This window comes from Ursus arctos, unplaced genomic scaffold, assembly GCF_023065955.2.
Source record: "Ursus arctos isolate Adak ecotype North America unplaced genomic scaffold, UrsArc2.0 scaffold_1, whole genome shotgun sequence".
NCBI classification, from domain to species: Eukaryota; Metazoa; Chordata; class Mammalia; order Carnivora; family Ursidae; genus Ursus; species Ursus arctos.
This window is the reverse complement of record NW_026622763.1, coordinates 64627491-64644634: the sequence shown is the minus strand read 5'-3', so window position 1 is coordinate 64644634 and position 17144 is coordinate 64627491. Positions and strand designations below refer to the sequence as shown.

Genomic DNA, 17144 nt, shown 5'->3' with positions numbered 1-17144 from the left:
ACCCATCAATGATTAAGCTGGAGTTTAAAATCTCTTGATAAATTCAGAACAAGCCAAGCTGGCTAAGAAAACATTTTTGTCTAAAAGCTAGACTTGAAGATCACTAACCTGACTGGCTGCATAGTCTTAACCAGTTTTGGGGTTTTTTGGTTTTGTTTTGTTTTTAATCTTGAAATAGCATGATCCCACATCAGAATCAATTCAATTTTGAAGACAGCATTTATCACACTGTGCCAAGGTCATGCCATCTTTTTATAGAAGTGTACCATTTCATTGAATATGTACTATCATCTTAGAGAAAAACATACAAGATTTTGTCATTTCTCTCACAAGGCAATAGTAGGCTTTTTCTTAATCAGTCTAACCAGCTGAGAGGATGAAATACAATAAACTTTTTGATAATAAAAAAACAGTAGTGATGAGCTCTTTTTTTTTTTTTTTTTAATTCCTTTAGAGTGAGAGAGAGAAGATTCGCAGGGAGCATTTAGAGAAAGGCTGGTGTCTTTCATAAGATTTAGAATCAGGCAGACCTAAGTTTGCATGTGGGTTTTGCCACACAGTAGCTTTGCAAAACTAGATGAGTCATGTAAACCCTCTGACTCCTAGTGTCTTAATCAATAATCTGGCATGGAGAAGGCAGAGTGTGTGTGGCTGTATTCTTTCCTGCCAGAGAAATCGAATCTTTTCACAAGAGAATCAAACAGCATGTAGACCCTTAAATAGTAAGTTATTTTAAAGCTCTTGGCTCCCAAACAAGTTCCAGGAGAATGAGGACTCTAAGAGTCAGGGACATGACATGTCTCCAGATATTATCATGAGCCTACTACATCCAACATCCCAGGACAGGGGAGGGGTGAGTGAGATTGTAATCCTCAGACTGTGAGACATAAAATGCAAGAAATCAACTCTAAAAATGATACAATAAAAACCATAATCCTGTTCATCTGGCTGCATCAGATTAAATCCTATTACACTGTCCTGTATATGTTTCCTGGTTACATGGGGTTAAGCAGATCCTTGTCACTAACACTTTCTGTAAGTCTCAGTTTCAAGTGTCAGGAAAACTAGCCCTGACCCTCCAGACAAGCTTAGCTATCTTATTATGCACAAACACAGCACCTTGAACTTCTTGAATGTTTGTAAGTCTTCAGTGTCTGCAGGCTACATGAAAGTGGGAGGGGGGCTACTGACACCCAATCTACTATCATATCTGCCATGACCACACAGTGCCTGACCCATGACCCACACAAGATTAACTTTCAAAAAGATTTATCCAAGGTAAGAAATGAAAACCAAGAGAGACTTCCATCCCCTTTGGGTTGAGGGGCATGGCACTCCATCCAAGAGACCACACTTCATCACTGCCCCACTGCAGGGATGCTCTGCCAAGGGGGGGGGCCATAAGCTGACTGCACGAAAGAATATTCTAATATGTGATTTATCTAAGAAATACATTAAAATGTGGATGGCAAAGATTAATAATAAAAATAATAAAATATTGATAAATATATTATTAATAATTAATGTTTTATTAATGATATTAATAAAATTAATAAATTAACAAAATTAATTCTAGTGTTTCACTTGGGAACTTGCTATAAAATCACCTACCTTTCATAGCTGAAACATTTTCAGTTTTTATAAGGTGAATTTGAGAAAAAATATATTGAGTGTAAATTCTAGAATTAAATCTATGTGCTTGGCCTAAATGTCAATCTAGGAATTTCGGTCATACAGATCTGTGACAATATCACTCAATTATTAAGAATGTGTGAGATAAACCTGGTATAAAACTAGGTGGGGGTCAGTTTTAAAGCCAGTACTTATGGTGTGAACTGAGCAATTCATTTCTACAGCGCTGTATTGTAATTTGTAAATGGAGAGAATACCTTTCAGAAGATTGCTGTGATTACTAAATAATATAGTTACAAAACGTCTGGAACACAGTAATTACTATAGTAAACAACATTAGCTAGTATTACTACTACGAGGACCACTATGGGAAACCAGCTTTCATTTCTGTGGCGGACGGCCACCACCTGGTGGTGTAATTCCTAAATAGCAAGTTGAACTCGGGGTGGTAGTTGCTTAATAGAGAAAATGTAAAATAAGTTTGGCATGATGAAAAGGATTACCAAATATACCAAAAGTCGAAGTCAGAGGAATCATCAATGAGAAAGAATCTTACACAAATTTTTATAAGAACTAGTTCTCCTAAATATCTGTAGCAACTCAGGTATTAGGTAAAGCTCCCTGGGTCCTACAGGTAGAGAATTATACTGCAGGCACCTGTCTAAAGTAGTGTGTCTATAAAGATCTGAAGTCACATTAATGTGGGAATCAGGAACCATCATATTATCTAAGGAGTGCTATTGGAACTTCTGAAGTAACGGTATTTAGCTATAAGATTCAGGATATCAGAATAATATTATTCTTAGCTCATTTCTCAAAATTGTGTATGTGACTTCTGAGATTCTGAGATCTGATTCTACAATCAGATATTTATAGAAATGACAGGTCACATTTTTATCAGTCGCATAAAAATGTGTCTAGAGTGTACAAACGCATTGTGCTAATGCAATGATACTTGTCGTGGGCCTGCTCTCGGTAAAATGCACTGCTTAGGGTCTTAGATGCAAAGTCTTCTAGCTTCTCACAACTTTTAACAAGTCAGAATGTCAGGGACAGTATTCTAAATCTTTAAGAAGAGACTGTAAGTAGCATTTACAATTATTCACAAGTGTACTACTATTCAGAAAAGGCTGTGAGTTATTTCTTACTTCAAACTGACAATTGTAATTTCAGTGATGAATGGAAAACATCTTTTCATAAATCACTTTTCTGTTTATAGTCACATATTTATGGAAAATATTTTTACCAACTGTCTAAAATGCTATTTCATATATAATGTATATATAATATATATAGGTGCTATTATATATATAATATAAACGAATTTCTATAGAGAAAAGTACTTGTGTATATAATTTAAGAAAATTAATAATTTCAGGGAAGTCCAAGAACATTTAAGGAAAATTATAATTCTAAAGTACCCATCTTATTAGGTGCCAGAAACTTTTGATATGCCTTGGGAGACAATTTAAAGCCAATCATATTTAAATAATTTCTTCAGCATAAAATATTAGGTACATAATTAAAAAGAAAAGAAATGAGAAAAAAATTTATATATGTCAATGAATAGTTATTTACTCATTTTGGTAAACTATTTACATATATATTATAGAGATTGATTGGCTTTAGGGACACTATATAATTGGTGTAAAAATTATTTTTAAAAATCATATAAACACCCAAATTATATTTTTTTGATTGCACATAACCCCACAGGAAGCTGAACACAGACAAGTGCACAGGTGCATAAGAGTCAACATTAGTTAACGGTTTGACCAGTAGTAATTAGCTAACTTGCTAATTAGCCAATTCATGAAAGTTGTGTTTGGTGCTAAAAATATCTATGTCTTTTGTAGATGTCATAATAAATAAATCTCTGTTTTATGTTATTCTACCCTATCAAATTTGGGTCTGAACATTTACTGTTATAACATTTCTGTCAGCTCAATTTATTTCAATTGAGAAAAATTGTCAATTCAGTTATCAAAGAAATCAAAATGGTGATATGGCATTTTATAGATTAAACTTCCATTTTAAGTTTAAAAGTTGGATAAGTGGTTGAGATAAAATTCACATGCTCATAAATAATTACTGTCGAATGAAACAGCATAATAGTTTATGTATAGAAAGCTATATTTTAACCCTTCTAAGGTTTCAGGGCTTACTTACCATTTTAGACCCATGTAGAAAATAAAAAACAATATTCCAATTATTTTATCATAAAGAGTTTTAACACTACAGAAATGTGGCTAATATTTGACATTAATTCGATACAGATAATTAAGGTAACAAAAGCTGAAGGGTAGAAGAGATTTGATAAAATTATCTAATCCAACTTTTATGATACGTGTATCTTCTCTTTCAAAAAATTCACAGAAGTTTCGAAACTATAGGACATTCTAAATTGATTTCCTTCTAGATGGTTATATATTCACAAACTTGTTCTTTTATTTAATGCTTTTAAAATGTTTTATATATTTTTAAATGATGACATCCATTCATATTTTTTCAAAGTAAATTATTTTATAGTGCATTAAAACCCTTTTTTGGAAGATACCTGGACTTAATCAGTTTCACTTTAGCAGCATACTGCTGCCCTCTAAAGGGCAAACTGGCTTAGGTCATTTTAAGGCTTCAATGTTCTCAGAAGTGATCATAGTGAATACTGAAAGTCTTAGAAAATACGTTATAGACAATACTCAAGGAGTATTAATGACCTTATTTGTTCTTTATTATGTTGACAGTACCAACCACAATATTCAGTATCTATCTTACTGATAGATTCTATAAGCAAATGCAACTTACTTAAAATTAGGCCCCTATTAATATTATTAGACTCTATAAAATTTAAAATTTCTAATTGAGTTTTCTGTATATACAAGTCCATTCCCAAGATATGAAATTCCTCTGTGACTAAAATAAGTGATTGGATATTGAGGGGAAAAAATTCTAACTCAAGATCAAAAGAATTGCCTCAATTCTGTTTTAAAATACAGACAGCATTAAGTTTTTTCAACATTGTTAAAAACCAACCATCGTAAATAAGAATGGACCATGATATATACGTATTTGTAATACCAAACATGGCTTAATACAGTGATATATATATATATATATATATATATATATCATATATCACGATTATATCACATATAATCATATATATATAATACAGTGATATATATATTTATATGAGTATGTATATACTGCTGCTTTTAAAGAGTCATTTATGTGTAAAAAATGACACAACTGTGGCTGAGGGAGAGCAAATCAAAGAGTTGTCCATTAATGTCTGTCCTTAAAAACAGCTGAATTTAAAAAGATCTCTCTACTTGTAATGTCAACACATTGGTTACCGTACAACTACTATGCATTTCCATACTGGTCAAGTGGAGTATGTTTAAGCCAAACCCCTAACACGAATCTAGAAAATTATTCTACTCTTAAAGTTTAATTGTTGATAAAATCTGTTTCATTTGGTGTGTTTGTAAACTTTATTTACCTTTTTGAAAATTTTTAATAATTTGTCATGGTTTCTTCAGCCTGTGCTATTTCTGTCATGCTTTTTAAGAAACATTAGGACCTAATGAAAAGGAAATAAATAACATTATTACTGTGCGGATGGAAGGTTATATATCTTTTATTTTTGCCTTGTAGATGTTGAGTTGCCACCACTGAAACTTTTACATTCATTTTGTGCTTTGAAAGCGGATAATGGACCATGCAGAGCAATGATTACGCAATTTTTTTTCAACATTCACACTCAACAGTGTGAAGAATTTATGTATGGGGGATGTGAAGGAAATCAGAATCGATTTGGAAGTATGGAAGAGTGTGAAGAAAAATGTATAAAAGGTAGGTTTCTGGAGACATTTATCACTCAGGAGCTTTTAGGCTCCTTTAACTTTTTAAAAGCTTATGGTTATTAGATCTAATTATGGATTTGATAATTTTAGAAAAAGAAGTTAGAACTATAGCATTCCAAGGAATATTTTTTTCCTTCACATTTTCGGCATTCATGTTCAACTACTGTTTTTCATTTTTTACATCAGTTATCACAAGTTATATGAAGCCCCATTTGTTATCCTATATTTTTCTCCATAATAAAGAAGAAAAACCTTTAAGTTCACTGATTTTATATCTGCGGTAAAGTGGGTATAATTCAGCCTCCTGGGCAGCTATGAGTTGGCAGGAAAGAAAGCGTTAGTCATACTGACTTAGTCGTCCCTTAATCAGTACAGTGATCTTATAGCTATCTCCTGTCAAAATAATGAATCTGAGAATCCACTTTGAGGCTCTCAGTAGCTACTAATTAGAAAATTCTAAACTGCATCAGAGAGCAGAAATATATATATGAAAATTAAGTCATTCTCTTTAGGGCCTTGGAATATTGTAGAAAAGAAAATATGAACCTTACTGACCCAAATAGACTTTACCGCGCCCAACTTCTCATATTTTTACTAATTTATAATGTTTAAAAGTGTATCGTATTATATTGTTGGTAAGTTTTATGGAACACTTCTATTTTGCTTTAATCCTATTAAAACAACATTTCCCCCTGAATTTTACAAACTATAATGTGGTTTTATCTCATCTCACTGAAATAAATTCCAGATAATCGTTGGTCAAAATTTTGAATGCTTTTATGTCTGTTTAATTCTTCTGAATTGTGAACTACTTAAGGGATAGAAGTATCTGAATTGTCTTTGTCTCCCCAGCATCTAGCCCCAAATTTCCCCATAGCATGTTATTAGAGCTAGTTGAATTAAATGGTAGCACTATAGAGATGGTATCTTTAATTAGCAACACTAGGTATCTTGCTTTTTGCGAAACAGAGGGCTCTGCATTCTCACTTTGGTAATGCTTTCCCAAACAGCTTTTACAAAATAGCCTTGGCATCATGGTGCTCTTGGCCTGTGGGACAATCTCAATGTTGTGAAAAGAGAAAATTTCTCCACTGTGTGACTCTGTGAGGTGCTTTTTTTGTATATTCCAGAGCTGACAGAAAAGGATTGATATGAATATATTTCTTTGACCTTGAACACTTATTTCCTTCTTTTTTCTCCATACAAGTGCTGGGAATGTTACTAGCACATATCTGGCAGCTCAGTGGTCCTCTGTGGGGCCTCTGGTTTTGGTGACTGCCTGGTCATTTTCCATTTGTTATACTCGTTCTCATCTATACTGGGCCAAGTACTCTTTTGTGTTGAGTTGAATAGCACTCAGGTTCAGCACCTTGGCTAGAGGCCTAGTTGCCTCATTCTTTGTAAATTCTCGCTTTTTCACATTTTCATCAACTGGCCTCTTTCCCGAAATATATACCTGTTTCTCTTATTTCACCATCGTATAAAAGTTACCCTTTTCTTTAGAAATTAATCAAATATAATTATTTGGTTCTTCAGTGACCGCCTTGCTTGTAGTATCTTCTAAAACATCATTTCAACCTAGCATATAAATAGGAGTCTCTGGCTTCCACCTCCTTATTACACCTTCAAAAGCCACTTATTGTTTGACTCATTGTTTTGTAGAGTAAACTACTGTTAAGGATATAACTAGCATATAGAAAAAGGATTGCTAGGCTTTTAAAAAATCACCTAAAGAGAAAATTCCATCTTCAGCTATGATGGAGTAGCTGAAACTGAATTTTCTCTCATAATATAAATGACTAGAAAATTGGACAAAATATGTGAAGCAACTGTTGGCAAACATGGGTCAAAAGGCAGTGCAGGATTGTGATCTCTGAGAGAAGGGAAACGTGAGGGGAGTCCAGGCTCCCCAGCTTTCTGCATGAAGGCACTTCTGAACCACAGCCAAAAGAGGGGAGCCCAAGCACAGGACGGTAGTCGCCCTTGTAGAGAATACGGAGATTGGAGATTAGGAGACTGAGGTCAATGGGTTTTGGGGCATAATATATGGGAGAGAATGGACATATGTAGAGATAAAGCTAAAAAGTCGGAACAAGAGTCCCTTTGAGTTTGTCACGGAACAACAAAACTTCATGCGTTTGGTGAAATTTCATAAGTTTGAGAAAATAATTATACGGATTTGTAAATGGAACATCTCCCAGAGCACCCACATGACTGAGAGAAAACCCGATTATACATATGAAAAATTTGGGGAACTTGCAGATGATTTTAGAAATCTCATTGGATAAAAGGACAGTGTAAATACACACATACTGGCAATGAATAAAAAAAATAGGCAAAAGTTTTAAAAAAACAATTTCATTTAAAATAATAGAACATGAAATTCTTAGTGATGGATTTAAATAAAAAAATGCATCACATTTACAATGAAATCTATAAAACATCATTAAAAAGTCATTGGCAAATAAAGAAGACTTTACTGAACAGAGATATAAAACAATAGATTGAAAGACTCACTTTAGTTGAGATGTAAATTCTCCCCCAAATGGATCTGGAAATTTAATCCTATACCAATCAAATTCGAGCACATTTTTGTTTGTATATTAATTAGTCAACTCTAAAATTAATATGCAATACAAAGGACCTAGGATGGCTAAAACAATTCTGAATAAAAGCAAATTTGGAGGACTTTATCTGATTTCCTTTTTAAAAAAAAGATTTTGTTTATTTTAGAAAGAGAGAGCACACGCACACATGTGAGTGAGGTGGGAGAGGGACAGAGAGGGAGGAAGAGTGAGGAGAGATAGAACCTTGAGCAGACTGCGCTGAGCTCAGAGCCACTGTGGGCCTCAGTCTCACACCTCTGAGATCATGACCTGAGCCAAAACCAACAGTCAGATGCTAACAGCCTGAGCCACTCAGGCGCCCCAGATTTTATCCAATTTCAAGAGTTATAGCACAGCTGCCGAAATTGAGCAGAATGATGTGAGAATAAGGATAGACAGAAATCAATGGAATAGAATAGCCCAGAAATAGACTACACCATCAGAGTTAACTGATTTTCTATGAAGATGGACACATTATGTTATGAATAGAATAACAGTTTAATAAAAAGTAATAAATGGGATAAAAGCTTGCTGTGTTTCAATCCTGAATGTTGTTACTCTCTGAAGCTGTTTCTTCCTGTGCACATTGAGGATGTGATGATCACGCAGACCAAAATCACTAATGTTATGTATACTAGTATTTATATTACTTGTTCAAGGGAAAGATCCTTTCAAATAATAATGCGACTGTAGGCTTGAAAGCACTTAGAAACATTGGAAAATAATGACATCAACATGTTGTCGTTTTATCCTTCCATGCCTGTTAATGTCTCTATCTGCTAAATTATATATTTTTTTCATTATGCTCATAGTAGTTTAAATTTTTATGCATGTGTGTGTAAAACATGCTGCTTAGTTATTATGATAAGGTATGAATATTATGGAAGCAGCCAGTGAAATCTCTCAAAAGTGGCCCTCTTTATACTGAGAACCTAATTATTTTATAGCTAACCAAGATCAATGTATTATTTTGAGGAATTCTTGGTTGTTTTTGTTTAATATGTGTTAATTACTTACCATTCTGTTGAGAGAATGTTATTGTTTCATTATTCATATCTTTCTCTCTCTTTTTTTTTTTTTTTAGAGAAAGAGTATGTGACTGAGGGGGGAGAGGAAGGGCAGAGAGAGAGGGAGAGAGAATCTAAAGCAGGCACCACGCCCAGCAGGGGCCTGACAAGGGGCTCCATCTCAGGACCCTGAGATCATGACCCTAGCCGAATTCAAGAGTTGGATGTTTAACTGACTGAGCCACCCAGGCGCCCCCAAAATTGATATCACTTTTTAAGTGCTTTTCCTAGGTAAAGGGAAGATGGTATAAGTATAGGAGACATAAAATCAAAATACGATTTATGTCTTATTTATTAAGGCTTGAAAGCTGAAGTTTTGTATTATTTGGGAAGACCAGTGAGAATTCTCTCTTGTAAACTACCATGCTTGAGAATAAAAGCAAACCAAATATTTCAGAAAATAGGAACTATGAATGTAAGCACAGCTCTCCATTTGCATGTAAAGTTGTTTTATTAATTTTTTCCAAATATATATAATTTTTTGGTGTATTTACCTATGTAATAATAGAGACATGGAAATAAGGTTAATAATTTTTTTTTAAATAAAAGTTAAGTTTGTAAAATGGCTTCAAATACATGGCTTTCAAAATGTTTGCCTTCTGGGTTAGCTGCTTTTTTCCTATAGCCTAAACAACATTATCTTTGATTGTTATTTTTTGGAAAATAGGTGTAATGTAGTGTGGGAAATTAAAGAATTAGATGAAAGAGATCAAATTATCAAATTCTCATTCAGCTTTCTAGCCAGTCAGCCTCTATAGCATGGTTAAAAGTAGTACATTTAATTTCATAGAGTTTCATCAATTCCTGAAACAGGTATAAAGGCTCTAGAAAATATGCTGTTTATATTAATTGCTATTTTATTGGTTCGGCTAGTTGTGACTTGTGGCTTTTCATGGGGATTTAGATGGGAATTTTCCCCACAGAGAATTAAAGAGCATGTTAATACTTTTTCCATTCTCTTTATTTTTAACTTTGTCATTTCATGTTTTATTTATTTGGAACCGTGAAGACCTATGTAGTTATGAGAATCTTCTGCCCATACAGTCATTTTCCCACCTGCTTAAAATATTTTCTAGACCGACTTCAACAATATAGTCTTCAAAAGTTAGTCTTAAGCTCCTACCCACTGCTCCCCAATATAAGAGAAAAAGATGAAGAAAGAATGGGGGTAAAATTACAATTACTAAAATGTGTCATATAAGTATGAATTAATTTGTTGGATATTAATTATATTATAATATTCATAATATAATATTTAAAATGTGAATTCAAATATGTTGGGGTTCAAGGAATTACTAAAATGGGAATTCGTAAAACATACTCTCATTACTCCTGAAGACATCATTAATAAATGTTATGTTCTAAATAAATCTAGGAAAAGATAATTTGGATAATAATTTATCTGTTTTTTCAGACTATAATTGGTTGGCATAAATACCAATTAAATAGGGTGCCCATGTTATTTTCAGAATCCTCAAAGATAATCATTGGTATTACAAATACATTTAAATTCCAGTGTGTCAAAACACATATCTGCTTTAGTTCACATGCATGCCAAGTAAATTAATCCAACTTGGAATGGAATCAGAGAACAAACAAGCTATCTTTTTTAATATTGCATGAACATTGAAATCAAGCATTTCTATGTTCCCATCCAATGGCTACTGTCAGCAGGCAAAACAGTAAAAACGATTATTTAGCACTCTAGTCTGATGTACTATTTATCTGAATATATTCCTTCTTTGCCCTCCTAATTAAAACTAAAACAAATTAATTACATTAAAATATTTCAATATAAGCTTATTATGACAATCTACTATCTAATTGAAACACATTGACGGTTACTTACAATGAGAAAGACTCCTGAGGTTCCTTATTTCCATGTTTCTATTATTACATAGGTAAATACACCAAAAAATTATACATATTTGGAAAAAATTAATAAAACAACTTTACATGCAAAAGGAGAGCTATGCCTACATAGAAAACTAAACACATTTATATTTCCTATTCTCTGAAATATTTGGCCTGCCTTTTTTCTCAAAATACAATTAGATATATATGTATATATATCTTTTTAAAAAGACTATTTAATAAAACTTAGAAAAATTTTAAAAAGAGGCCTCATTACTTTCTTTTTCAAAGACGTTTTATTCTCCAAAGAATAACATAACTGCTGATTTTTGGCTGAAAGGGGCATATAAGCCAACTCACTCCCCCAACCCCCTATTCTCCGGCCATACAACTAATTATAAACTGCCTTCACCAAAGCTTTTTTCTGCAAAACAAGTGATTATACAACAAACATCACTCAGCCTTCCTAATGTTTACATGAGCAAATTAAAACTTCACATATTATATTGATTTGAATTCTATTACCTATCATTTAAATGAATCTATACTTGAATATAGTGAGTCAAAGACAAGTAGCATTCTAGTTTTTGAGTGGAGTAATTCCACTGATTCTTTGAGGTTAAATCAAAAAATATGTCACAGACACATTTGCTTCATTTCTCTTCTGTACTTGGAAATAATAATAAAACTTGTGATTGGGTTGAAAAATGCAGCGGGGAAGGAATCAGGAAAGGAGATAATTCTGATTTCTTCCATCCCAAATACCAATTCCCTATAGAAATTATCTGTTTTGATATGCAAAGTATGCTGCTTGAATTACTTTTATATTTCACATTATCTTAACGATTTTCAGTCCTAGGTGTTTTGAATAGTAAATGTAGTTCACCATGAATTCTTACTTTTGTCAATGTGTTAGAAAATTTCAACACCAATTTTGAGACATTATTATGTTAAAATGTAGATGGACTCATATTTATAAAAATTAAAATGATTTAATCTTTAGAGAAAATAAGAAATTTAAGCTATTTATTGACATTATGTATAAGAATAATTTTAATGATAATAAATACATCATCCTAGTTTGTTAAATTGAAATTTATATATAATTTATTTATATAAATTGTGGTAATTGATGCACATACTGTTTTTTCTTGCAGTTTATCCAAAGACTAGGACAGAGACAACATTAGAAAAAGGTAAACATTCATTTATATGCTAATTAGAATTTATGTAAGACACTTAGAAATTCAATTCTTAGTTTTCTTTGATATGGAGTTCATCATAAATCCATATGATCTTTGAAATGGTGCTATTCACTGGACATAAGGAAAAATTTAAAATAACATATATGATATTTGGTAAGGAAGTCTTCAAACACTATTATTTACTCTCATTCTAATGCAGCATGATATTTAGTATTAGATCAGTCTAATTCCACAGCCAAGGACATTCTATTTTAACATCTCCTGAACGGTAATTTAGATGTCGCTAATCTTACTTTAGTTCTCAGATCTCTACTCTGTTGATAATTTCAGCATTGTGTATCTTTAGCAAGTTATATCCAGTATTTCCCTGAATTGATATATATCTTTGAGTTGTCAAAGTCTATATGCAGAAGTAAATGGATATATTTAACAATAAGTGATTGCTCTTGTCAACATTTAGTGTTTGCATACTTTTTATTTTGTGATTTAAATTATTTATTGGATTTAACTAAAAATAATTTTCTGATTAATGTGTTATATTGGCACATGAAAATATATATCAGTAGATCAAGAAAGACACTCCTTTTAGTGAAGGTCTATAAACTGACTTGGTCCAATTACCACTTATGTCATTTACATTTGAATGAGAAAATACTGAACAAAGAGATCAAACTATTTAACTTGGGAAATGAAAGAGTTACAAAATTCAAAGTGTATTTTAATTTTTCTGACTTAATTTTGTGAGAAAGAGTTGAAAGCTTTGTGACTGATAAACTTAAGGTTTACTAGACTTTGAATCAAAATTTGTAAAATAAATTCAATGGCAAAGTTTGTACAAACACTATCAATGGATGTATTTATTTACAAATTTTAAAATAGATTTCTATAAATATTGAATTAATCTTTAAAGAAATGTTCAATGTTTCAATTAAATGAAATTCATTATCTGTAGTATCAAAGAATGCGGGATATTTACAAATAGAGGGTTTTATCCACCAATTAAAAGATGATATTTTCATGAAAGGAAATACCAACATTTAAATGTTAGGGTATTTTTTCAAAAATGTGAAATTAGGAAAAAAATTTATGCAGATAAAATTTACTATAAAGTTATGCTATTTAATGTATATTTAATGATTTGGAATTTGATCATTCTTTTTCTTCTACTAATTCATATTAATTGATATTTTTCCAAAAGTGCAGTATTTTATTTTTACCAAAGTTAATTGGCTCCAAACAGTCAAAAATTGACAGCGTATGGAAAACAATCTTATAAATGATAAAGCACAGTATAAATTACTAGGTGTGAGGCAAAAGAATAAGGTATGCACTATTTCCTTGACTGTAAAATGAGCACATTAAAGGAAACAGAGCTCTTTTACCTTTAACAAGTTCTAAATCTACATTTTTTTTAATGAGTTTTGTCAGATTGGCATTAACTTGATTAAGAAAAAAATATAACATTTCCTTAGATACAAGGTAAAAATGTTCTCCATTCTGAGTAGGTTTATGGATTTCTTAGTCATCCTAGAATAGTGGTAGTATTCAAGAGCAAAATAAGGTCTCCTCAATTTTGATTATAACCTACTCAGTTCATTACATTGCTTTGCTCAGTGAGATCACCAAGTCTCCAGAATCCCCAGTCTGTAGAGTTCAACTTCAGCATTAATAGGAGATATGACAGTAAGTAGGAGACCAAGGATGAGAGATTTGCTGTGTCAAAGGAAGAGCAAAGATCAAGAGGCAACTTGAATGAATACATTTGTCAAGAGTCAGGGAGGTAGGTTGGAAAGTCGCTTGGCTTAGCAGGTGGTCAGAGGGCAGTAAGGTAGATATGTACTTAATTTCCTAGTTAGGAGTTCCTCTTCTCTTCATTCTTAACTGATATTATATATGGAAATTAGAAAATAAAGCTGATCTATCAATACTATTCACAAGTGTTAAAAAATGTTCAGATGCCAAAACCCATTCATAATAAAGACCTCTAAACATAACCACTTCAAGCTAACTTTGTGATATGCTTCTTAGTATCAACATTGGAACAGTTACAAAGACAACCTCTTTGAAATAGTTTGGGTTAAGACAATTGTCAAGTATGCAGCCTCAAACAAAAGTTAATAGTAAATCTTAATGTGGCTTGTGGAAGTTTGTCTGTAGCTGAAAATCTGTATTCTGTGTTTTAACTGAGCATTAGTCTAGAGCAAGGATTGTATATCCAGATTTAGTATGAAGGTTACTTTATCTGAGGACTACGGGGCATGAATTTCTTGATTTGTAACCTTATTTTAAACTGTAGGCCCAAGTGGAATTATTTTACAAGTGTGCAATTTCAACTTCGTCCTAAAATAGATTTATGTCCTAGAATGGGGCCTCATAAATAATAGCAACTTCTAGTTGCATAATTTCTTAATTATACTTCTCAGCATAATTTCTTATTGTTTTCTATTCCTTACATGCAATAAATTTTACCTACTCCTTTTTGTTAAACATAGAATTCTTATATTCTCTGGTAAGATGATTTAAAATGTCATAAGAAGTACATATTAAGGCCAAAACAAATCAAAATGATAGTAATTGAATGTATTTTTTCCTCATTCTCTTTTTAAAAAGTATTATAAAAATTTAAAGAATTGGTTTTTTTCCTTGTCCCATAAATTACACTTAACCACAAATTGTTACTATGGGGATAATAGTAACATTCACGTTGAGAAACATGAGGCAATAAACAATAAAAAAATAACTTTCAAATTGGTACTTTGAGACGTTATAGAAGATAGATATTTTACACTACATTAAAATAGGATGTTTTATTTAATAAAACAATGCTCTCATAGAAGATCAGTCTTTCTGAAGATTTGCAGTTGTTGCAGAAATCATTAACATTATTAAATATCTGCTCTTTTTATAGTAAAACACTGCTAAGTGTTGCTTCCCTGAGATAGAACGAGTTGCTTTAAAATGTAAAAGGATACTACAGCTCATTTTTGTCACTCTGATAATATAGTTGCAGGGGGAAAAAATGGGGAAATTGTAGCTTTGCCTAATTCCAGCCCCATGTATCTTGTAATCACAATTTGAAAATAAGTTTAATTTTCTTCTTTACAGAGTATGCATGTAGACAAGGCTTGTAATGTAGATCACAGTGGCACAACTTGTGTGACAGCTGTGTTTGATCTGGTTTGGAGCACTATCAAAGAATGGGCATTAGATTTTTTTCAAAAGCCTCTCCAATCCCTGAACATGTATTTCCTTTCTGCCTTTGCACTGTTGGAGTCACTCCAATGCCGGGAAGAAGAAAAACAAGAGACGCAGTGGTGGAGGATGTCATGCCTAACCTAATACAGATTCCAGCATAAGAATTCAGGAACTTCTAAGAATAGCCATGAAAGCTTCCATACGCCTCAAAGCTTCTACTCCAATATTTTTTAAATTGAAACCATTGTAATGAAGCAACACATTATACTTCTTTCCCTAACGAGAGCCTACACCTGAAAAATATGAAATATTTCTAGATCATTCCTAAATGTCAATGCATTTAAGCCTAAAAAAAGAAAAAAATAACTGAACCAAAATTTTGCCACAGTATTTTGTAATATTATGAATTTTTGAATATTTCTTCCAAACCAAGGGTAAAATAACAATATCTTTTACTCTTTCAATTCATGAAATAGTTGATAGTTAGTGCCCTATAAATTTACTATGAGAAATTTAGAACTTGAAATTCCAGTAGTAACAATGTGTGACAATAGAAACATCTTCCTTATTCTTAATGTCACAATAGATATAGAGGACAATTTTAATATTGTCCGGTTGTGGATAAAGTTCTGTTTTTACCTTGTATCTTTAACTTTTCATGTTTACTCCTTAAATAACTTCAACTTAGTTATTTTATGTATTTAATCAGCATAATTAAATTATTCACAAAAAAGAATATTGCTTTCTGACATTTTTATAATTTCCAGAAAAGCCAGATTACTGCTTTTTGGATGAAGACAGTGGACTCTGTCGAGGTTATATGACTAGGTATTTTTATAACAATCAGTCAAAGAAATGTGAAGGTTTCAAGTACGGTGGGTGTCTTGGCAATCAAAACAACTTTGAATCACTGGAACAATGCAAGAAAACCTGTGAGGATTCAGGTAAGTTTATTTCCCATCTCATTTCACTTCATTTACAGGCATTCTTTAAAAAATAAGGCATCTTAAAGGATGTTCAAGTTTACCTAGATTTTGTTTCAGCCAGACAGATGAAGATACATTAGCATCCACTAAATTTGATAAAAATTAGTCACTGTGTTAACTTAAAAAAAAAAAAAAGGAACAGAAAATTAAGAAATGTATAAGGGAGCTTATTTCCATAGATTTATTTTAAGTTACATCATTTTTCTTTCCTGAGAATATTTTAGTACAATGTAAGCATAAGAATAGGGCTGCTGACCAGTGATGGGTATTAAGGAGGGCACGTACTGCATGGAGCACTGGGTGTTATAGGCAAACAATGAATCATGGAACACTACATCAAAAACCAAGGTACTGTATGGTGACTAACATAACATTAAAAAAAAAATAGGGCTGCTGAAATCCGTTAGGTTTATAACATTTGAGGACAAATAGTTCTTTGGAATCTACCACCTAAAATCAATCAGTTTTACCTGACCATAAAATTTATTAAAGGATTGCCTTGAACTTTAACTGTTACCTTTTTTTGACCAAGAACTACAAGTTACTCACATTGAAATATGATCTTATTAACGATATGTATAGAGATTTACTGCTCATTAATTTAACATAACAATGTGAATAAAATTTCTAGAAGTCTACTCTTTTTTAAGATTTATTTGAGAGAGAGTGTGTGTGCGCGGGCACACCCGCGCATGGGCTGGGGGAGGGGCAGAGGGAGAGAATCTTGAAGCTG

At 32.3% G+C, this 17144-nt stretch overlaps 1 protein-coding gene across 8 annotated transcripts in view; it reads left to right on the top strand.

Moving 5' to 3' along the window:
• TFPI (tissue factor pathway inhibitor) overlaps positions 1-17144 on the top strand; it is a 63135-nt gene that overhangs the window by 28121 nt on the left and 17870 nt on the right. For all 8 annotated transcript variants that reach the window (XM_057303335.1, XM_026492363.4, XM_026492367.4 and 5 more), the window contains 3 exons: positions 5290-5487; positions 12183-12221; positions 16193-16369. In XM_057303335.1, coding sequence (XP_057159318.1) covers positions 5290-5487; positions 12183-12221; positions 16193-16369 — 414 coding nt within the window. The remainder of the gene's footprint in view (positions 1-5289; positions 5488-12182; positions 12222-16192; positions 16370-17144) is intronic.